This window comes from Mastigoproctus giganteus, chromosome 3 (assembly GCF_048544385.1).
Source record: "Mastigoproctus giganteus isolate SK-2022 chromosome 3, ASM4854438v1, whole genome shotgun sequence".
NCBI lineage: Eukaryota > Metazoa > Arthropoda > Arachnida > Uropygi > Thelyphonidae > Mastigoproctus > Mastigoproctus giganteus.
Window position 1 is genome coordinate 153,465,752 of NC_143577.1, and position 24,853 is coordinate 153,490,604.

General features: G+C 40.7%; 1 protein-coding gene across 1 annotated transcript in view; it reads right to left on the minus strand.

Annotated features, from left to right (window-relative positions):
* The window catches only part of FER (tyrosine-protein kinase Fer), a 298,771-nt gene that overhangs the window by 34,485 nt on the left and 239,433 nt on the right, over positions 1–24,853 (minus strand). Inside the window, exons 14-15 of the mRNA XM_090370126.1 lie at positions 15,800–15,923; positions 3,020–3,171 (exon numbers count right to left, since the gene is read on the minus strand). Coding sequence (XP_090226252.1) covers positions 3,020–3,171; positions 15,800–15,923 — 276 coding nt within the window. The remainder of the gene's footprint in view (positions 1–3,019; positions 3,172–15,799; positions 15,924–24,853) is intronic.

A 24,853-nucleotide genomic window follows, 5' to 3' on the forward strand; every position in this document is an offset into this window, starting at 1 on the left:
TATTGTTGGGATATCAGAGACGTGGTGTCACACTGATATTAGGAATGCAGAATTGGAATTTGGGGAGTACAATGTGTTAAAAAAAATGATAGAGAGGATAGGAAGGGAGCAGGTGTCATACTGTTAATTAAGAAAAACATAAAATCAAAAAAAGTGCATCCATGTAGATTTAATAATAAGAAGAATGTAGATGCAAAAATCATTCAGTTTGTTTGCTATCTGAGCAGGATCATCAACAGTCAAACCATCAATATCAAGTGGACCAATCAGATTCATCCCCTTCCTTTTAGAGTTTATATAAGTAAAGAAATCCTTGCTGTTTTTCTTAGCATCATTTGCCAAAGATTTCTCGTAATCTGCCTTCGCCTGCCTAACCTCCTTTGTGACCTGATTACAGACTAGCTTATATCTGCCATAGGTTTCTGAGTTGCTTGATAATTTATATGCATCCCATGCATTTTTCTTCTCTGTCACGAGTCGCATTAGTTCATTTGATAACCATTTAGGCCTAAACCTTGAACAATATTTCTTAATAGGTATGAAACTTTTAGTAGCTTCCACGATTAATTCCTTGAATGCTTCCCACAGAATTTACTGTTGGTAACATCGTCAGTTGATCCCACTGTACAGAATTTAAAAACTGTCTGAGACCACTGTACTCATCTTCACGGAAGCAAAAACCCTTTCCTTTACCCCTGATGGTAATTATATCTTTAAGTAGATCCCACATCAGTATACTGTGATCACTGCCACCTAGTGGTTCCTTTGTCTGCAAATTCTTAATACACGAATGATCACTGCTGATAACCAGATCAAGAGTATTACCCTCTCTGCCTCTCGAACATGCTGCTGCTGCAGAAAACAATCATCCAATAAATTCACAAAAGTCTTACTAGTGTGTGAGTGACCAACCCACAAGGTCCAGTCAATATCTGGAAAGTTAAATCACCCATTATAAGACATTCTGATTTACTAGCCCACTCTATTTCTCTGTACAATTGCTCATTGTACTCATTCGAGTCATTAGGCCTATAACACACTCCTACTCTTATTTTTGCTTTCGCAGTGCTTATGTCACACCAAACTGACTCAACAGTGCACTGTTCATCTATATCAACTGGGTGCACTTCTTTTGATTTTATGTTTTTCTTAATTAACAGCATAACACCTCCTCCCTTTCTATCCTGTCTATCCTTTCTGTACACATTGTACTCCCCAAATTCCAATTCTGCATTCCTAATATCAGTGTGACACCATGTCTCTGATATCCCAACAATATCTGCCTTTGATGTCTTGACCATCATTTCGAATTCAAATTTATTTACTATACTTCTAGCATTGGTATACATGCAAGCATATACCAATGCTTGAATATATGTTACAATGTTGTAACATATACCTACCATGTGGCCAATCGAGAGACAGCGTAATAGAAAATGTAACAAAGAAATGGAATGAGAAAACATGGGCGAAGATTCTACTGCTGACATTTGGAAAGAGAATTGGTTTAATAAGTATGACAAAAGACCTCCAGAACTAGAAAATGTTACTTTAGCTGACTTTGTTGCCAATTATACTTACACCTCGGGAGATCAATATCGTCTTCGTCAATATCCAAAAATACTTCGATATTGAAACTATGATATGGCCAACAACCTGAATGAATATAAAAGAGAGATGGTTACTTTTCATTTACCTTTTCAAAGTGAAGAAGAGGAAATATTTTCATCTTTTTTAATCATTATGCGCTTCACACTGATTACCTTCTGATTACTAATTTCATGGACTAATTCCTCCTCAGACACTGAAAACAGGTCCCACTCTGTGATGACGCCTTTCGATGAATTTAAAGTACTGTGGGGAGTAACGGATACTGGCAACCAGCCAAATGTTTTTGTCTTTAGTAGCCACTCGGAATGTTTGGTGGTGGCTGATTCAACCAGGTCTCCTGATTGTAGTCTCTTCACCATTTTTGGTGATCCTGTAATTGATTCTAAATATTTTTGGATCATAAATGGTGATAGCTTGTCCACAGGCTGAGTAGACAGAGAGAGTGTACCATCAGAAAGTTTGGGAGGTTATGACACTCTACTTCTCTTCAAAGTCTTTTAGGTTGGTTTCAGCCATTTTCATTGGACATTTCTGACCTTGAGCTTGATGGCTCTAAAGAAGGAAAATTATTAAAGTCCATCTTTGCTCCTTTCAGCCCCGGGAGAGTAACTTTCTTCTCCCAGGTTACCAGCCCAACTACGTGGAGGCAGCAGCTGTTTAGGAAGTTAGTTGGGTTAGTATAGATTAACAAACATATATGTATAAGGAAAGAAAGGTGAATTTCTTTTCTGGATTCTTACTTGAAAGCTTTTAAGTAAAGAATCACTTGAGTAAAACAGGAAGGAAAGACACTAAAATAAATATAACTTATTCAGTGAGTAAGAGCACTCTATATATATGGCACAAAAAATTGCCAGGTCACTATCGCTTGGCACTCGGTGCCATATCAAATAGACAGACATTTAAAAAAAATGTCAAAAGAGGTGTTGCTGGAAGAAGCTGTATTAATTAAGTAGTATTCACAGCAACGATCAAATGGCATTGGTGTGCACCGCCAGTGCCACCTGATAAATGTATAGACTCCACAGTGATATTTTTTAAATTTATTTTCATCAGCACTAGCGATATCATTAAATTTTCCATTTATTTGTATTCTAAATTTTTTTGTCTTTTAGGGCTATCTTTTGCTTCACTAATCCAGATTATTGCTTAATCAGGATGACCTCTCCTCCCAATTACTCCGGATTAGCGAGGGTTTACTGTATATTATTATGACACTTAAACTGAATGTTGGGTGTTAAGATAATAATCTGCCAACAAAAGATTTGATAGAATTTCATCAAATACAGATTTTTCATGATATATCAGATTTTTTTTTGTAACTTAATCACCAGTCTTTGATAAAACAGAAAGGTAGAATTTTTCAAAAGAAAGCTTTAATTTATTTTTTTTTAAATTTAAGGCTTACCAAAATTTAGAGCTTCTGGAGCTGTCCATTTAATTGGTATTTGTTTCATACCATCTGAAACAATATATTCTTCCTCTTCTCTTGACATTCCAAAATCTGATATTTTAACAGTATTATTATATCCCACAAGACAGTTTCTAGCAGCAAGATCTCTGGAAAATAAATAATGAATATGGATAAGGGCACACACACACACACACACACACAATACATATATACATTAAACTTTATCTGGCTGCTACGGTACTTTTAGGGTAGATTTTTGGGTTTTATCTGATTTGACCTAATTCTAATAAAAGATTAACACATTCACTGCCACTTATATTTAAGAGGGCCTATTCGCTTGACCAACATAAGGTTGGTTGGTTATTAGGAGTTTTATGGCGCATCAGCATCTAAGGCTATTGTGTGCCAAGTCTAAAGGTATAAAATATAAATATGTAAAAATATACAATAAAATAACATATGGCATAAATGCAGTTATAGTGAATTAAATATTGAAGAAATCTAAATAAAACTATATAGATTAATTGGTTGCAAAAACTTGAGTACATCTGACACATTGTCGGCATCCAATAAAATCTTCCTGGTGTATTAGGCTCAGACAAATGGGTAAAACATAAACAGCGTTCATTATTAAAATATGTACATTCTACTAAAATATGATGAATAGTTAAAAATACGCTACAATATCTACACACAGGATTATCATCAGACCTCAGCAAATACAAATGTATCAGGGGGGAATGTCCTATGCGTAGCCGAACAAGAACTACTTCCTCCCGGCGAACCCTGCGCTGACTAGAATGCCAATGCATTATTACAGGCTTAATTTCATTTAGCTTGTTGGTAGGGCACCCATTCCAAGCTTCTTGCCAATGTGCGCATAACTTTTTGTGGATTAATTGCTTGCAGTCTGTATAGGGGACTGACAAGCGGATACTACTTTGTGACATTGCTGATTTGGCTGCTGCCTCTGCCAAATCATTGCATTTAATACCAACATACCTAGGGATCCAGCAAAAGTGAACATTGAAGTTTAACTTTAAAAGGGAATGTAATACGGTGGATTCCGATTATTTGGGCCACCTGTTAATCGGGGCAGCTGTTTATTTGGGGCAAATCTTAAAAAACAGAACAAAATCAAGAAAATACTCAAGGTTTACTTCACTTAATTGGGACAACTTGCCGTTTCATTGGGGCAGGAGACCGCAGCACTGGAGATTACCCTACGATTGTCTTCAACCGTACCATCTGGTTTGGTCAGATTTCTGGAGGTCACAACCAAATAAACAATAAGCAGTCACCTGTTTATTGGGCTTTTCTGTTAGTGCAATCTATCATAAACGGATAGTAAACCCGATCTTATTGAATTTGTGATAATACCGACAGCTGGAATTCTGTGGGTTATTATGGTGAAATGTGTTTACACTTCCATGAAATCTTCAATCACATAAAAAAAAAATTTTTTTTTCAGAATCTTCTCTTCATTCCTATTTTTAAAGCTTTGTAATTTGTTACTCCGTTCTCACTTGCACATATCGTGTTACTTGCAATTTGTGTATCGTGTTCTTTGTTATTGATTGCTTGTCTTTTTACTTTTTTTAATTTTAACTCCTACCCACAAATGTCGGTAAACAGAAATGTCAACTAGTTAGTATGTACATATTACAGTACGTATTAATTATTCCGATTATCACGTATATTCTTCTGATTTTCACATATCATTTAATTTTTTTAATTGGTAAGGTAATAAAGGGTAAATTTGTGCTTAATATATCTTTATTTATATAGCCTGTGGATAATATTTCTCCTATAAATGTTTTTGCTAATTACAATCGCTGTTTAATAGAATTAAAATTCAATTCAAAAACATGATCACAATGACCAGCGCTTACTACACATCGTATAGTGAATGGTACTTGACTATGGTGAGTCCATCATAACGTGATTTGATTGTACAGTGAACCAATTGTAAAGTGGGGGTCCATTGTATTTTTAACTATTTACATGAAACTTCGGATAATTGGGCCAGCTGCTTAATCGGGCCAAAATGCACTAGTCCCGATATGTCCCAAATAACCGGAATTGACTGTATTTGCTGCACCCGACACAATACTGGGTGAGTGCTTCTCACATTGGATAAGGACTGTAACATGCTTAGGGAGCTAGTATATAACATGCACCTTTGGTACTGGTGGGATTTTATATGATCCAAGGCTAGTTCTATTGCGTGTAGCTCTGCAGTGTATATGCTACATTCATACGGAATACGATTGCAGATTGTTTTGGTTGGGAAAACACAAGCAGATCCAGCAAACTCTTTGGACTTCGAGCCATGTGTATATACCGGCAAGAACTCTGGATATTTGGTGTGGCGTGCTGCAAAGAGTTGCCGATATATACATAGCAATGTATCAACTTTCAACCAGCTCCTAAGACTGAAATCACAAGATGGAAATTGCATAGGTAGGAACTGATTGCCTGGCTGACATGGATATATTATCCAATGTAAAGTTAATATCATGAACCAGCTCTTGAATCCTGATACCAAAGGGCCTACTGACAGTTTTATGTGTATTATATAGATTTTCCCACCGTGGCATATAAATGTAGGATGATCAGGCAGGGATTTTATTTTTGTGGCATATTGTAATGACAACTGCTGATGTCGAAGCAGTAATGGTGGTTCATTCGCTTCCACGTACAAACTTTGAACCAGTGAAATACGAAATGCCCATGTGGCAATCCAGATGGCTTTATGGTGTACAGTAATACCCCGAAGTTACGCGATAGGTGGGTCCGACGAAAATCGCGTAAGTCGAATTCGCGTAAGTCGGGGTACAACTTTGCATATAAATACATATAAATTTTGCTTAATTGGGACCAAGGACTAACAAAAACACTAGTTTAGAAGAAAAATATTAATAAAATTGCAGTTCTTTATACATATTAATACAAAATATGTATTAAAAAAACAAATGACTTACGTAAAAAAGTTATTTCGATGTCGATGGCTTCATAAAATCTAACAAATTCGTCTGACGACACAGCGCCTTCTTTTTTTCACGCAGAATTTCTTCGTAGCAAGCTAATAATTTTTTTATTCCTTGCTTTGTAGCTATAACGCGTTCTTCGTTGGAGTCTATGTTTTCTAAAATTTTTAAGCCCTTTTCAATTGAGCTAAGTTTGCAATTCAATAACTTTTCAATTCAAGTTTGCAATTGTCATATGCTTTTCGCCGTTGCCTCATTTACGCCTGTAGCACGTGCAATATCACATGGTCTTTCATTTCGCTCAAAGCGTTTCACAATTTCATATTTTTTTCTCTATCGACAGAGGCGGACTGGCCATAAGCCTTACCGGGGAAACCCCGGTGCGCCGGTGTGATTTTGGCCATAAACCATAGTATGAGGCCACTATAAATTTTCCCGGGTAAGAATTTTTGATCCAGTCCGCCTCTGTTTATCGATAATTGCTTTTCTTTTTCTCTCTGAATCTGCAGTGTCTTCACCAGGACGCTTATTTTTCACACCTTTTAATTAAGTATTTTACTCATTTGTAGGGAATAAAGCACAATTACAAAACGAGGAGGCACGCTTGATACGCATAAACAAAGCTGCGCGCATGTAGCAACTGAATAAACAACACCATAAAAGCAGAGATACACTATTAACACCTCACATTTCTAGGGGTTACTACCATAAAACAATAAAAATCCAGTTGCGTTTCTGCTAGTGAAATCTGTTATAAACTGGTAGTAAACTCGATCTAATTGCATTTGCGATTATACCCATAGCTGGAATTGTGTTGGTTTTTACGTTATTATGGTGAAATGTGTTTCCCCTTCACTGATATAAAAAACATAAAAGCAGCAAGTTGAATTTTGTTCATCTTTCGCTCTCATTCTCCGCCGTCGCACCGTATATCGATAACATATGAAAAACGACCTTGAAGATAGTGGGCGGCAGCGTTGCCAAACGAAAAAATCAAGAACCGCGTAACTCCGAGTTCGCGTAAGTCGGGGTATTACTGTATTGGATTGAGCCATCGAAGTGCAGAAGTTCTAGCTGAAGAATAGGCCTGGGAACCATAATCAAGTTTAGAGTAGACAAGTGCTCGATACAGATGTAATAATGTGTTTATATCTGCTCCCCAAAAGTTGGAGATAGCACTGAGCATCTTCAAATCTCTCGTACATTTTGTTCTGAGCTGAAGGATATGGTGGAGGAATGTTAGCTTTTGATCAAAGATGAGTCCCAAAAATTTTGTTTCTGCAACCACAGGAATTGGATTCTGTCCAAGTTTGAGTTCCAGGTCAGGATGTAGATTCCGTTTGCAGCAGAAATGCACACAAACGGCCATCTGAGCAGAAAATCTAACCCCAATGGCTAATGTCCAGGAACTAAGATGGTTGATTGCTTGTTGCAATTGTTGTTCAATTACTCTCATGCTGCAGGAGTGACAAAAAATACTAAAATCATCTACATACAAGGCAATATTTACTGAAGGAGGAAGCTGTTTTGTAATGGAATTAATTTTGACTGCAAACAGTGTAACACTGAGGACAGGCTTAGGGGACTCCTTCCTCTTGACAAAAAAAGCGGGACACACTGGATCTAAGCCTGGAAGTGTCTTTTTGATAAAAAATTCTTAACGAAAATAGGAAGGTGACCTTTAAGACCAAATAAATAGAGGTCTTTTAAAACACCATACCTCCAGGTTGTGTCATACGCTTTCTCCATGTCAAAGAAAACTGATACCAAGTGCTCACACTTTACAAATGCATCGCTAATTGCTGTTTCCAATCAGATTAAATGGTCCAAAGTGGACCGATTTCTTCAGAAGCCATACTGAATCTTATTCAAATAGTCATTTGCCTCAAGGTAATATATAAGGCGGGCATTCACCATTTTTTCCAAAACTTCATAAGCAACTGGTCAGAGCAATAGGACGATAGTTATTAGAAATTTTGAGGTCCTTTCCTGGCTTTGGAATGCGAGAACGATTGCCCTATGCCAAGAATTAAGAAACTGATCCTCCAAATAAATTCGGTTGTAAAGATATAGCAACAGCTCTAGAGAGTGAGATGGAAGGTGTTTTATCATCTCATACTGAATATCATCTGGTCCTGCAATGCTGACCTTTGAAGTAGCAAGTGCAATGGTTAATTCAACTTGACTGAAAGGCAGGTTATAAGGCTGGACTTTGCTTGAAGAAAAGTTGAGTTTTTGCTTCTCCAATTTCTTCTTTAAAACTAGGAACTCTGCAGTGTATGAGGTCTCAACAGATATGCTGGAGAATACCTCTCCTAGAGCGTTGGCAATATCAGTTGGCTCTGCTAATGTACACCCATTGTGTTCCAACATTAATAAGGGAAGTGATGTATATTTATCCTTCATTTTCCTAATTTTGTCCCAGATGACTTTAGCACTGGTCTTATGGTTAATTGAGGATGTAAAATTGACCCAGAATTCCTTTTGGCTCTGTCGGCGTATAAATTGTGCTTTGGCACGGGCATGTTTAAAGGTTATAAGATGTTCTGTGGTGGAGTAACATTGAAATTTTCCCCCCATGCCCAATTTTGTGACTTCCTTGCTTCTTTAGTCTTGGTTCCACCATGGTTTTGGAAAACGTGGAAATTGGGAGGATGTTTTTGGAATTGCAATTTCCGCTGCATGGATAATATATTCTGTGATGTACTTTACTGCTTCATCAATTGATTCCTGTTGAATTTGCACAGGATAAAATTTTGTAAGCTGCGAGAAAATACTCCAGTCTGCTTGATCATACTTCCACTGTGGGATTCTAAATGGATGGCAGTGTTGTCCATCCACTATGGTAGATATTAAGGGAAAGTGATCGCTTCCATAAGGATTCTGTTTCACTTCCCAGAAAAGCATAGTAGGGAAAGTGAGCAGATGGAGAGATCAATGGCAGAGAAAGTACGGGTAGGCATTTGAAATTAGGTGTTGATTCCCATATTCAGTAACAAAAGACCGTTATTGTTGAGCACACGTTCAATAGTACGACCTCATTCATTAGTTTCTGCACTACCCCAGAGGGTACTATGTCCATTAAAGTCTCCAAGCAGTAATAAAGGAGAGGGCAATTGCGTAATAAGATTGTCAAGATCTGCCTTGGAGATGTGTCCCCCAGGAGGCAAATATATAGAACATTACGGGAAGTCTGCTGTGGCAGAACATTTTTGGGAGGAGCACGATCAAATCTCCCCAGACGAAGCTGTTATCGTCGACCGGGCACATAGATTTTGGGACTGCAAATGGCTTGAGAGCTTGCGGATTTGTTCCACTGAGAGAAATACCATTAACAGAGACAGGGGAATCCGCATCCATCCCCTCTTCGAGGCAGTGGTTCTTGGACGGGAAGAGCGGTACCACCTGGCATGCTCCTGAGACATTTCTGGTTCCAATCCATATGAGGAGAATACTGCCCATGCTCCTGTAGAAACGCATGCTGATATTTAAGGATGTGCCGTACGATAAACCTCACTGTTGAAAAAGGAGGCGGATGCCTCTGAAAGCTATGGTGTTTTAGTGCTTTTATCATCCTGTGTTTTATCTACATTGTTTTATTGTAAATAATTCTTTGCAGTTTAAAATTTCATATTTTATTGTACAGACAGTTACCTTTTTATCAGTTTTATCCGGGGGAATTATATCATTCTATTTATTTCATTTATCTACATCATTATTTTAATATAACATAACACTATTTACATTTTTAATAACAGTTGGTGTATGATTGTGCAGTTATTATGAATAATTCCCAACCCCAGAGGCCTATTTGAAGATATAGAACATATTGTGAGAAAAGAGCCTATTGCTAAGCGAATGGCTTTTATTTTGTTTTTATGTGAAAACCACAAACACGAGAGGTATTAGAACCTATAGTACTTAGCACCGTGCTTGGGTGGGAGGTTGAGAAGACGAAAGAAGATATCTGTTGACATTGGACTTGAACTTCTGTAGACTGTAATTTTCAGGAAATACGTATGAAGGAAGGTTGTTCCAGAATGAAACAATGAGGAAGATGAAAAGTTGGTTCTGTGAGTTTGAAGTTGGACAGTAAATGGATGTTGGCTGGTGGTGGCGTGCATTATAGCCTTAGTTGCTAATGCCCCAATAAAACCCAAGCAAAAAAAAAAAAAAAAAAAAAAAAAAAAAAAGCTGGCGACGGCACGTGTTGGGACTGTTTTGAAAGAAAGAGCAGGAATTATAGAAACCAATTCAGAAGAAAAGTGCCCATGGAAGTATCTGTAGAAGAGGCATGCAGCAGAAACAGTATGACTATGAGACAGCGAGTGGAGAGACTCTGTTAGAGGTAAATCATAAATTAACCTAACTGCCGTCTTCTGAATGGAATCAAGAAGCCTGAGAGAGGTTTTGGGGCACCACCCCAGATGTGGGAACAATATTCCATGGCAGGGCGGATTTGCAATTTATACAGAGTGAGCAGCTGTTTGGAAGAAAAGTAACGCTGAGAGCGAAAGAGAAAACCAAGTTTTTTAGATGCAGAGGAAGCAATATTTGTAATGTGCTTGTGCCTAGAAAGATTAGAAGTCAGAGTAATCCCCTAAAGAGATATATCATTTTGACTAGAAATTGGAGTGTCACTCCGATTTCTAGAGTGATCGGAACGTTCAGAGAGAAAACTGGATAACCAAATAAGCATAGGAGCAGAAGAATCCGTTTTGCGAGATATAAGACAAGACTGAGTTTTAGAAGGGTTGAAATCAACTAAGTTGTCTTTGCCCCACTGGAGAATTACCTGAAGATCGGCATTTAAGGAATTGGTAGTGGATATTTGAGAAGTTGAAGGTGATTGAGCAGGGCAAGGTTTCTCAAAATGGAAAGTAGAATGCAATGTGCTATCATCAGCAAAACTATGGATAGGATTTCCAGTCAATGGAAGAAGGTCATTAATATACAAGAAGAAATGAGTGAGGGAAAGAACTGAACCTTGGGGGACACCGGCATTAGTGGAGAAGTTAGAAGACAGAGAGCCATCTACCATTTATTTTCCAGTTTTCCAGTTTTCTCTCTGATCGCTCTCAGTGAGCGATCAGAGAGAAAACTGGATAATCAATTACTAAACACAGTTGGCAAACCATAAGATGGAAGCTTGTCTGGAAGACCTTTATGCTAAACACGATTGAAAGCCTTTGAGATGTCAAGAGCAACTACTTGTGTTTCACCGAACCTTTCCATTGAATTAGTCCACAAATGGGTAACATAAGCCAGAATATCACCAGTGGATCGACACTGACGGAATCCATACTGGCGATCGTTGATCAGATGGAAGGTTTCTAGGTAGTTTAAGAGTTGGCGGTTAATTGATTTCTCCACTACTTTTTAGAAAGAGTAGAAGTAATTGCAATGGGACGATAATTGGATGGGAGGGATTTGTCACTCTTTTTAGGAACTGGCTGGATATGAGCAAATTTCCAAGCAGAAGGAAAACACCTTTGGAATAAGAAAGTGAAAAAAAAAAGGCGGCAAAGAATATGAGTAAATTCAGGAGCACAGGTTTTGAGAACAAGTGGAGAAATACCATCGGGACCTGGAGCTTTCTTAGCATCAAGATTCGTCAAAATCCTTCTGAGATCCTTTTGACGGAAGACCACAGGAGGCATTGAATGGAACATGTTGGGAATGGTGGAGGTGTTTTACCAAGATCATTAATAATGAGTTGGAAGAAAAATGGGATAGGCAAAAGTTGGGGCCAATAGCTTTGGCAAGAGACTAGAATGCTCGGCTACCATTAGGGAAAGAAGCAAGTTTTCTACTCTTAGCCTGTTCAAAATCTAGTTTGGACTGATTAATAACTGCTTTACAATTGCTGCGAGCTTTGGTGTAGGCAGAAAATGAAACTGAAGAATTAGAAACAAGCCAGTTACGATATGCAACATTCTTCTCTTGAACACCCTTAGCACATTTATTGGAAAACCAAGATTTAGATAAAGGACAAGATTTAAAAGTGGAGTGTGGGATAAAGGATTCCATTCCTGCAAGAATAATTTCACTGACACGATCTGAGCAAACGTTGACATCAGAAGTTTTGAAACAGTAATCCGACCAAGGAAAAGAAGAAAAGAAGTCTCGCAGGTCATCCCATTTTGCATTCTTGTAATTTCAAACAACACAAGGTTGGGAATAGCCATGAGATAAAGGTTCCATTGGAGAAGAGACAATCACCAAGTTGTGATATGAAGTGCCCAAAGGACCTCTCACTTCGACCGTGTACTTAGAAAGGTTGTTTGTGAGAAAAAGATCAAGCGTATTGGCTGTATGATTAGGATTGTCAGGTATTCTTGTAGGTAAATGAACAATCTGTGCTACGTCATTAGTAATTGCAAAAGCTTCAGCATCTCAACCTGCTGGGTCGGTGTGACTAGAAAACGGAAGCCAGCTAGAATTGTGAATATTAAAATCACCAAGGAAAATTACCTTGCTGTTGGGAAAGTTGGACTGGAGAAAGTCAAGTTGCAAAGAGAGGAAGTCAAAGAGCTCCAAGTGATTAGTGGAGTTGGGAGAACGGTAGAGACAACAGATGAATTTGACACAATGAGGTAGAGAGATTTTAAGCCAGAGAAGATCAAAGAGAGGAGATTCCAAATTGCCACGTCTCTCACAGGGAATATCAGAATGGACATATGCACAAGTAACACCTTTAAGGCGAAAGGAATCATACAGCAAATAATTTAGGCATCTGAGATGAGCAGTAGTTGAATCAATCGATAACTGAGATTCTGTCAGAAAAAGTACATGGGGTTTGGCAGACTGCAAGTGGAAATGGACATTGTTGAGATTAGAATTGAGACCACGTATATTTGTGAAATGAATTAGGAAGTGCTTGGTAGGTTTAGATCTTTTCGCAGATAAGCTTGCTCTATTAGTTTGACAATTCATGGTGTATTCAATAGTAAGAAAAAGTGAGTGGGACATGCTGTACATGAAGTAATGAAATTTTTGGATATGGCATCACAAGGTAAGAATATGCCCAGATCCTTGACATAACGTGGCCTCGACAATGCTCCCCGCATACACACTACTCGGACTCCCTCCATCTGGCAGAGTAGAGGTAGCAAGATTATACACTAGCTGATCCGGAAGCCTCGTAGAGAGTTACCAATAGGTTCGGTCTGGTGTACTAACTAGCAGCTGGTCTGCGAACACCGAATGGCTGCTGCTTCTAAGTTAGTGTTTAATTGAACTTGTGAGAAAGGGGTATGGTTGTCCACGAGGATTGCGACTCCTCCATGGGCTGGGCCCTCTCCATTTCTGTCTTTACAGATAGCAGTAAAATTTCGAAAGATGGAGTCATCACTTGCCTTTAGGTACGTTTCTTGCAGACAAAAGCAAACAGGTTCGTATTTGCACATTAGCAGTTTGACATCCTCCATATTTCGTCAGAATCCACAACAATTCCATTGCAATAATTTTGCCAATTACTTGGAGTTAGTGGAACCATTGGCTAGCTTCCGAAGTGATGTGGGTTTCGATTGGCCCGCTTTAGATTTTACTCTGATTTTGGAAAATTGTGGACGTCCAGTATCCATTTCTTCTTCAGGGTGAAGTTTCAGAAATGATTCTTCCACACTTTCCTCTTCTTCATTTACCTCCATTTCCTCCTGTTACCTCACTAATAACAGGCTGGGATTTAGTTGGAGGAGGTTTTCCTTTAGGTGCAATTTCCTTGGTTGGTATAGAGATGGGAGTAGTGACTGTTTTATCTTGCTGTGCTTGTGTCAACAAGTATCGGGCTTGTGGTGTAAAAGAGTCATATGGTGAGACTGAAATATCAGTTTGTATTGAAATAGAAATCTTCATCAGAACTGCTTGTTCATAATATTTTCCACTATTTACTGATGTTATCTGTTGCCTTGCTTCTGCATATGGAACGTTTTGTTCCGTCTTGGTTGTTTGAATTTGTTTTTCCTAATTCCATTTTTGGCATGCTCTTGAATATGCAGGGTGTTCACCGGCCCAGTTCAAGCATGCTGGTTTCGAGGTAGAACATTCCTTAGTGTCATGTTCCTTGTCTCCACAGCGGGCACAAGCAGGCGATCCAACACATGCCATCTGAGAGTGGCCATATTTTTGGCATCTGAAACTTCGCAACGGGTTCGGAATGTACAGCCTTACAGGACAGTTCAGAAAACCAGTCTTGTGTGGAAGTAGGCGGTTTAGGAGTGTTAAATGTAAGGATAAGAACCCTAGTTGGAACTAGTTTTCCCTCCTTACGCATAAATATTCTCTTAAAGGCTGTCACACCTTGATCTCTCAGTTTGGTGCATATCTCCTTGGATCGGACCCCGCCAGCCTTCAAGACTCTTCTGAATGAAGAAGGGCAACATTTTACCTATTTCCATTTTACCAATAGAATGTACGATAAGGAATCGAGGTACAGGAGGTGGTGCAGCTTCTGTTCGGTGTTTCTTTTTTGATGTTACGTTATCTTCATCACTTTCAGGTAGGGACCTTGTGGAGGCCCCAGAGGTGTTCGAAAGATTTAAATTACTCACAGGAGTAAAGAGAAAATTTCTGATGCCCTAAGTTCCTCACCCACTACAGAGCCCAATGAGGGGACGCCCACTCGTGAACTAGCAGGTACTGCGTACACGAATGGGATGCCAAGTTCACTTGGGAGTACCATACCCACATTACCAATAAGTCTTGATCCCATCCCAGGACCAAAGGGAGGGAGACTTATTGGATGCAGTTTACCCTAGCAGTAAAACCCACCAGCCGATTGATCCAAGTTGGGCTGGTCCGGGACCACCCGTCTTGTTGAAGCAGGGGCCAAAGTGGTATTTAGGGCTGGGCCCCTCACTCGCCAGGATCCCCCTTTTCGAGTTTCCACAGGTCGCGGCACACAACCGCACATGCCTGATTCCAACGATGTAACCCTGGAACCAGGGTATGGGCGTTAGATCCCAGTAATGCTAATCTGGAAGACCAGCAGTATCATTGGGTGGTCCCCTCACCACGTACAGGTGCCCACATCGAGGAGGACCAATATAACACTTGGCACTTAGGACAAATCCTATTTGTGGGATGTAAGACAGGACTGAATTGTAGATGGTTTGAAATCAACTGAGTTATCTTTGTCCCACTGGAGAATTACACGGATACAAGCATTTAGGGAATATTAGAAGTTGAAGCTAATTGTGCAGGGCATGGTTTGCACAAACCACTGTAAGTGGAATGTAATATGCTCTCATCAGCTAACTGGAAGTGGAATGTAATGTGCTATCACCAGCAAAAGTATGCATAGGATTACTTGTCAATGGAAGAAGGTCATTAATATACAAGAGGAAAAGTATGGAAGAAAGAACTGAATATTGGTGAACACCTGCATTAATGAAGAAATTAGAAGACAGAGAGCTGTCTACCATCACATGTAGTGAGAGGTAAGAAGACTGGATCTCCCTGAGATTTCCATCATAACCTCAAAAGACATTAATCATACTGCATGATGGAAGAGATAGGGAGGGTTGCTGGAGCCCTGCTCTGGTGACTAAACATGGTTCCACCACTTCAAGCCTCCAATAAGCAGGGTGGTGCTACTGCAGTGGTTAATGAGAGTCATTTACCACCTAGAAATGCAGTCACTACCTGTTTTTTCAAGATATCAAAAATTAATCAATTTATTAACAAATCTTTCTGCACACAATTAACAAATAAAAATTACATCTCTTCCAATGGAACAAACTTGTTTCAGTAATAATAATAATTGGGTATAATCAGAACTTACCTATGAATACAGTTCTTGCTCTCTAGGTATTCCATTCCAAAGGCAGCATCAACAGACATTGATAATAACTCATTCACTGTTAGAATATTACATTTTGTTCTCAAGAAATTTAACAATGATCCACCTACAAAGGAAAAAAAGGCTTTAATACATTTAATAATGTTTAAACATTATGACTTTTAAATGAAACACACAGTGACATGATTATCAAAACACAAAACCAATGCAAGCATGGGCTGATGGTGATGACTTTTGAAGTTATGATGGGCTTCATGGTGAGATCTGATATTCTTTACATTTTGAGGGTACAGCTTAAAATGATGTTCACAGACCAGCCAATAAATATTTCAATGAAACAAATCTATTATAACTATTTAGGAGGCTGGTTTCTGAATTAGCTGGTATATAACACTGAACAACAAATTTTGGATCATATCTTGTGACCAAAGCTTGGTCATATCTTTGGGTCATATCGTGTTTTGGGGTGCTATACACAGAAATAGTGGTTAAAATGGCAGATTGGCTCTTGTTTTCGAAAAAAGTAGTTTTTTTTATATTTATACAAAGTATTTTTTATTTATATGGCAGTAAGATGTAGCTACAAAAATACCTGTATCAAACATGGGACCTTTTTTGCCTTTTGCTTGTATTCAGCTTTGGTAGCATCCCTTTTCACCATCAAATAATAATCAGCTAACATGGCAGCACTCCATTTGCTTCTGTATCTTTGTTGCATCGCTGTGGTGTCTAGATGGAACCACTCACCATGTTTGTTGGTGACAGCACCACAGTTTGGTGGGAATAAATACAGGTGTGAGTGCAAGAAATGCATCTTCAATGACATGTTACATCCCAGTCTTTCATAAAATGTAAGGTGTAAGGTGTATTTAGTGTCAGACGGCACCAGGGGTTTCCCCCATCTCCGTGTTGCTTTCATTGTGGGTGTACCAGTTCACTGGGAAATGCCAGAGATTTAAAAGTGTGTGGGCTTTGTATCTGTGTGATGTCGTGTACCGTTGTTCATCTGGTCGTTTAGCCGCTGGAACCCTGCTGAGGCCCAACGTTGCCCCACCTTCGCCCCGTGGAGGCAGACCAGGAACCCAGTAGTTTTAGTTTCACTCTGGCAGGTCCTGCCACCTAATTTCCTGAGATTTCAGAGGCTAGGACCTAAAAAAAAAAAAAAAAAAAACGCGCGCGCTCTTTTATATGCACGTATGTACAGACAGAGACATATATCCATCATCGTCGGTTTGATGATCGTTAGGTGAGGGGGATAATGCTTGCATAATAAAGGCCGAAAGAATGGGCGAACGGGAATTTTGACATAATTACGTTTTTGTGTGTGGGACATTCACTAGCATAAAGATAGTGGGTGGGAGACTGAAGGCTGGGGGGGTTAAGGCAGAAATATGGGGATGATAGAGTAGGCAACCCCAGAAGTCAGTGAGGCATGCCCATGCCTCACCAGGAGAAAGTAGGGGGCGCCGGGGGGACCGTCCCACCACCGGCGCAGGGGAGGGGGTGGAAAGGCACCAGGCAAGGGAGCCCGGTGAGCTGAAGAACAGATGTTCTTTGGTTATAATGGTAGTGGGTTGTGGGCTGCGGCCATTTGGTTTCTCCTCGTCGTCCTCCTCGTGAACAGTGCCTGTGCATAATCCGAAAAGGCTTGATACTCCTCCTTCGTGTCTAGGAGGTGATGTTCTTGTCCCTGTGGTAAGTAGTGGATTCTGGTGAGGAAAACACCACGTAGGTCTTCATAGAGCCTGCAGTCATACATTAGGTGCTGCCAGCTCTCCAGCCCCCCGCAAGTGCAAGTTGGATCAACCTGAATCCCAAGTAGAGACAGTTTGGCATTTATAGCTCCGTGTCCAGTTAAGAGGTACGTTGCTTGTAGACCTGGGGAGAACCAGTTGGGTGAGGTTGGGTAGTTTTGTTCAATATTGGGTAGAAATTTCTTTGTGATCTCTCCCTTTTGAGAGTTGCTCCACCTTTCCTGCCATGCCTGCTGCAGGTGAGTTTGTATCCTCTTCTTTTCCACATTTCTGTTGCTGGCTAGGTCAATAGTGAACCCCAGAAAAGTCTGTGGGGTGCCTTTGTCTAGGTAGTATAGTAGGCCGCATTGTATGATTTCTAGGTCCAGCGGGAGAGTGCCTGCGAGCACTTGCAGGGCGTGGGTGCTCACCGTGCGGCAAGCGCGAGTGATGGTTAGGAGGATGGATCTGTGAATTTGGTCCGTGATACGTCTGTTTACTGCTGTTGTAGTTTTTTGAAACCATGCACCGGATGCGTAGGTGACGATCGGAGTGAAGATAGCTTTGTAGAACAGTTTGAGGACTCGCTTTTTCAAGCCCCATTCTTTACGCGTGACCCTGGCAACCATGGCTGCGTAGCGTCTTATTTTTTTACGGAGATATTTCAGATGGTCCTGAAATGACAGGTTTTGGTCCAATATCACGCCTAGGTATTTCAGTTGGTTAGAGAATTTGATTGTTTCCTGCCCAATTTTTATTTGCGGAGGCCGCCTAAGATCAAGGCGTCCCTTTAGTAGGATGGAGTTTGTTTTTGTGGAGGATATTTTGAGTTGATTTCGGTTTGCCCATTCTTGGAGAGTGGTCAGGGCCCGATTTGCGAGGACCTCTAACGCAGCTCTTGAGTTTGCCTGTATCGTGAGAATGAGGTCGTCCGCAAATGCCTGAGATTGTACTTCATTGAGATCGATGTTAAGAAAGGTGTCCAAGACAATATTCCACAGTAGTGGGCCAAGGACCGAACCTTGAGGACAGCCCCGATGGACATGCCTGGAGAGTGTGCCATAGGGGGCGGTGACTTTGATGGTTCTGTTGCTTAGGTAACTTTTGATGGTGTTATAGAGGTTTTCCGGCATGTTGGCTTCGCGCAACCTCGCCAGGACGCTCGGCCACCAAAGTGAGTCGAACGCCCCAGCGAAGTCGACGGCTATCACTAGGAAGTACTTTGTATTACATCTGTTTACCTTGGTCAGGAGGTGAGTTAAGGCATCCAAGGCGGAGGTTCCCCGTCTGAAGCCGAATTGGTTTGCTGAGGCCAGGCCTGCCTCATCATAGTAATGTTGGATCCGTGTGTAAAGTAGTCGTTCAAATAGCTTACTGATAACTGTCAAAAGTGCAATGGGCCGATAGGAGTCTGGAAGGTGTGGTGGCTTTGTTGGATTCTTTAGGATGAGTTTAACGTTTGCCATCTTCCAGGAATTCGGGAAGATACCTTCTCTGAGACAGAGGTTATATAGGTTTAGTATTAAGTTCGGAGCGTACTCTACCGTTTTTTTGATAATTTCGGGTTCCAGAAGGTCCGGTCCAGGGCATCTATTTCCCTTTATTAGGTCTGCTGCATTGCTGATCTCTTCCATGGTGAAAGGGTGCTCTTTTGTTGCCGTTTGATGAGTCTCGTTGGCTTGGCAAACTCGGCTCTGTTCTGTTGTCATTGTTTGTATCTCTGGATGAAAGGCAGCGTCAAGGATATTGTTGATGGTGTGTTCCCAAGTGATAGTCAAGTTTCCTTCAGGTGTTTTAGTGGCTTCAACTACTTCCCCTCTGGGAAGTTTGTTGGTGACGATCTTGTATACAAGTCCCCAAGGGTCCTTGTTTCCAGTGGTGGAGACCAGGCGCTCCCAGGATTGGTTTTTGCTTTCTCTAATTTGTGCTGTATAGGCGTTTCTTGCCTCTTTGTAGCTCTGTTGTAGGGTTTCAATTTCCGCCATCGGCCAGGAGCGTCTGGCTCGCTGGAAGGCCTTTCTTCTTTCCTGTGCCTCCTTCCTGAGTCGCTGGAGGTTTTGATTCCACCAGGGCACTTTCCCTGGTGTTGGATTTTTCTTCCTGATGGCTGTGTCGCTGGCTTGTTTTATGATTTCAGTTGTTTTAGTTTGGAGGATTCTTGGGTCCTCGATACGTTGGAGTTCTCTCTGTCGTTGTTGTATGCTATTCCGTAGGGTGGTCTGGAAGAGTTCCCAGTCTGCCTTTGCTATGGCATATCTATGGGCAGTTTGTCTGTTCACAGGTACTGTGGCCAGTGATTTGTTTAGACTGAACGTAATGGCGCGATGATCAGACGTTGTCCAAGCCTCACGGACGGTCCATTTGGAAATGTTGTTGGCAGCATTCCTCGTTGCCATGGTAACGTCTATAGTGGCCTCCCATAATGTGTTGCAGAATGTAGGCAGATTGTTGGGTAAGTTTAGTACAGTTAGTGTTGAGGTTGCCAGGAACTCTTCCAACTTGGTCCCGTTTCTGGTACCCTGTCTATCTGGAGTATGGCTGTGCCACATTGGCGACCGGCAGTTAACGTCTGCTCCCACGATGATTTTTGCATTTGGGAGCATCTTTTACAAGCTGCCTGTAGTTGGCGGTTTTAACATTTCCTAGAAAACCAGTCAAAATATTTCAAAAAACTCTCCACGCTGATTTCTCACTATCACTAAGGGCATATTCGAACTGATTATCTTTGAAAAGTTCTTTATTTATGGACCAATGAAAATGCCTGCCTTAAATCTTCTCTGTATTAAGTCCTGGGAATTTCTCTTGCAAGAATGTGAATGTAGGACTGTTCACTTCCAAAGCCTTCACAAAATTTTTCATGGGCCCCAGTTTGATGTGGAGTGGTGGAAGTCAAATTTTATTTTAAACCAGAGGTTCAAATGCTGCGTTCTTCATTCTAGGTGTTAATGATTTTCATCGAGGCCAACTCCTCTTCTCATAGTGCATATCCTTCACACAACCATTCCGCTCGCAGAGATAGCAACAATATTTAGTGTAACCATTTTGTAGTCTTAATAAAATGGCGATTACCTTTAAATTGCCACATATCTGCCACTCATAATTCTGATAGTATACACCTAAGAGGATGATGTCCATGTTTGCGTATGTTTCTTTTTTGTGGATGGCATATGGTATTGAAGAGGTACAGAGTATTTTTGGGTCTAACGGCACCAGGGGAGAGTTGTTGGGTTTTTAGGAGCATTAGCAACTAAGGCCATATTGCTCCGGGAATATGCGGTGGTCATTCCATTGACCTTTCCGCATCCTCCGTATTTGGTGGTGACGGGCTCGAACCCCGGTCTAATCAAGAAGCGAACGGCACCAGGGATTTACCCCATCTCCGCATATGTTATTTGTATCGAGGACAGTACGCTGTCAAGGATTAAAAGTGTGTGGGTCATGTGTTGTGCCCCTTGTTCCTCTGGCTTGTTAGCCGCCAGGCCCCAGATGGGAACTGTCGTTTACGTACTCCGCCACGTGGAGGCCAGCCAGGTGTTCCCTTAATGTTTGCTCTGGCAGGTCCTACCACCTATTTTCCTGAGATTTCAGTGGCTAGGACCTAAAAAAAATATAATAAAATAAAAAAATAAATAAATAAAAAAATAATAAAAAAATAAAAATAAATAAATAAAAAAAAAATAAAAATAAATAAAAAATAATTAAAATAAAAATTCTTCTTTTCTTTTGGGCACAGATGGTACATTATACGCTGCTTAGAGGGGCTATAAGGGATAACCACTGGAGGTGATAAGATTTCCTAATAGGTCGGGCATGAATTTTGGTGTTTTAAATTTGTACATGTGGGGCAGGCGCTGTTGTAAGGGGAAAGAGATGGGAGGGGAGGTGGAAGACTGGGAGGGTTGGAAATTTGAAGTAAAGGATCTATAGGGAAGATGACCTCTGTTGAAATAGTGGGGCATGCCCATGCCCCACCAGAGGAGAAAGAGGGGTGGCAGGAGGAGGAGAAGACAGCAGGCCGTCCCCTCCCCCACTGCTAGGGAAAGAGGAGTAAAAAGCAGGCTAGACAGAGCCGGGGTGCTATATGGCTGTATGGCATCATAAGATGCAATCTTCGAGGTCCGAGTCCAAATTGCAATCTTCGTCTTTGCATTGGTCTGGTGGAGGTCCAAGTCCAGAAGTCAGGTCCAGTTTGTTACGTTCATGTGTTGTATCTGCTTCAGGTGGTCACTAGTTCAGAGTGTTGCAGTCATCTCAGGTAGTTACGTCTGTGTTTTCATAGGTTAGTGATGATGTGGCAGGGATCTTTGTCTTTCAAAGAGTTTGCAGGCAAAGACAGTGAAAGCCCGGTAATTATCTTCTTCTTGCAACATTATTTCTTCTTGGTTTCTTAGCAAGGAGTTGATGCGTGTATATAGCTGACATCTGAGGTCCTCATAGTTGTCACAGTCATGGATAAGATGTTCCCAGGTTTCCTCCTGACCGCAGTTACAGCTCGGGTTGTCCGAGATTCCCAGCTCGTGGAGTTTCCCTCTGAAGGAGATGTGTCCTGTAAGAAGGAAGGTGGTGTGCAAGCCAGGGGAAAACCAGGATGGGGAAATAGGATATACCCTGCTGACATCTGGTATAAATTTTTTGGTGACTTGGCCTTTTGTGGTAAGATTCCATCTATTTTGCCAGATAGATTGCAGGTGTTCCGTTAACCTCTTATTTTCTGAGGATTTGCTTTTCTGTGGATCTGTTGTGTAGCCTTGATAAGTTGTGGTTCTTCCTTTCGAATGTTGGTGTAGCAGCCCACAATCTCCAGGTCCAGGGGAAGGAAGCCCGCCAGGACCTGAAGCGCATGGGTGCTCACCGTGCAGCAGGCTCTAGTTGTATTGGCAAGAGGTATTGAAGGCAGCACACTTCCATTGTGTAATAACACAGCCTTAAGGCTAACATTAGAAGAATCTATAAATAGTTGCCATTCTTCGGGAATGTGCCTCATGTTCATTGCTGCCATTAGATCATCATCTTTACAAACAGTGGGTTCACATTCTATTTGATAGAATTTATCTTACTCTTTATTTCGAGTACGAAATGTTGTCGCTTTCACAGAACGATCTAGAACAGGAATGGCCAACTTAATTTGTGATGCGATCTACTTTTTTCCTTCAAAATGTGCCCTGATCTACCATCTCAAAAATTTCATTGCACAAGGTGCACAAATCTAACGATGACTGTATATTTAAAATTTGTTGTGATCGACCGAAATTAAATCCGCGATTGACTGGTAGATCGCGATTGACTCGTTGGCCACTCCTGATCTAGAAGATTCCTGATGGAGCCTTGAAGCTAAAAGCTCTGCCTCATTCTTCAAAAATTTGAGATCCCTGATGAGGTCATTAAGCTCACTTTTTGTGATTTTATGTGGTTCAGAAGAACAAAGGTTTGAGAAGAAGGGCGGATCCCTTGACATAGACGGCTGTTGTACCTCTTTGTGTATATCAAGTTGATGTTCATTAGTGTAATCATCTTCATCAGCGTGTACAGAAAAATGGTTGGATGGTTCAGGAACAGGTAGCACTTCACCGTGAGGCACAGAACAAATTGCAGATGGTATATTTGGGTATGTCACTGTTCACTTTTTCTTCATTATCATCCTTTTTCTAATAGGAGGCACCATACAGAAGTAACACTCTGTGACGTGATTTGGCACTGCGAGAGGCATAAAACATCACTTTCGATTCACCCACATGTTGGGTTTTGATGAACAGGCAATGCAGCATATGTGTGGAGCTCAGTTCTTGTCTGGTAGCCTACTTTACACCCAAAAGTTCAAGAAGTAGGCCTTTTTATGGCTTGAGTTAAGAGACGCTTTCTTGAAGCTAACGTGACTTCTCCAAATATGTAGCAGAAGTTATCTGGACTATTCACACAATTATGAGGCATATTAATCTTACATGACACAAATACTGCACAAAAAGTAGGAATCTCATAGAGAACAACCATTAACTGAGAACAAATCAACCAGTACCTAGATGCGTTTGAGGTGACAACAACTTATCACGTGATGCAGAGAAAGGTGATAAATGCCGATCACGTGATAAGAGCGTGGGAGTAATGAAACTATAGTGTTGCCATGCATTTTGCCGAGAGCCGCAGTTGATAATACAGGGTAACTCACTAATATGGGGAGGTGCCTCTGTAGCCAGGTGGGCAGGAGCAGCAGTGCATAGCACATGTTTCTTAATTAGACCGGGGTTCGAGCCCATGACCACCAAATATGGAGGATGCGGAAAGGTCAGGGAATGACCACCGCATATACCCAGAGCAATATGGTCTTAGTTGCTAATGCTCCTAAAAACCAAATAACAACAACACTAATATGAAATCCCAACTGTAATTCGAAAACAAGAGGCAATCGACAAATTTTAATGTGATTTTCATGTTCAGCAGCATAAAATGAGTCAAGATTGAGTATTTTCATTTTCGTAACATTTTACGTGTTAACCAGTGTAATCTTATTGCATCTACTCTGCCAGTTGGCAAGTAGTAGTAGTAGTAGTAGTAGTAGTGGCATGTGAGAGTATAGGAAGTCTAAGCTGTATGTGTGAGCAGGGGTGTGTGTGTGTGTGTGTGTAGGGGGGGTATTGTATAAGCCACATGATGTCAAGGAGCTGGGTTTGGCCCAATATATACCAAATCCTTTGGTATATATTGGGCAATTAAGATAACTAGCTTTGATGCAATTAGGAAACACTGGTCAATTAATGGTAATGATTAGGTTTCTAGTGGATACTAGATTCCCATCCCCACATTTTTATATTCATATTGCAGTTAGTCCTAGTTCAGAACAGGTTGCCTCCTGGGACACTGCTAGAAGATCCCATTCTGAGATTACACCTCAGGATGATTTCAGCACCTTGTGTGTCACTACAGTTGTATTTCCTCAATGGATGTAGTTCAGAGGAACTGTTCTTTGTGTTTTTCATTTCTGGTATCAAGAAGGATTTGAGAGAATGAAGCCATTTCACTGATTTTGGGGAACTTGCCAACACTTCCATATGAAGGGAGACATTATCAACGGGCTTCTCACCAGTGGAATGTAATATTAGGTATCAAGGCACTGGATTGATATTATGTCTTTGGTTCTGGGCCTCTTTACTCAGTTGATATTATCAGCATCACTGACATAATTTTCTGGTAGGGACCTTTCTGAAGAGTCAGAAAGAATTATTTACATTATCTTGATTGATGCAAGCTTTTATCTGCTTCAGTGCCTTGGCCTCTCATCCACCATGGATACAGAAAGGGATGACCATTA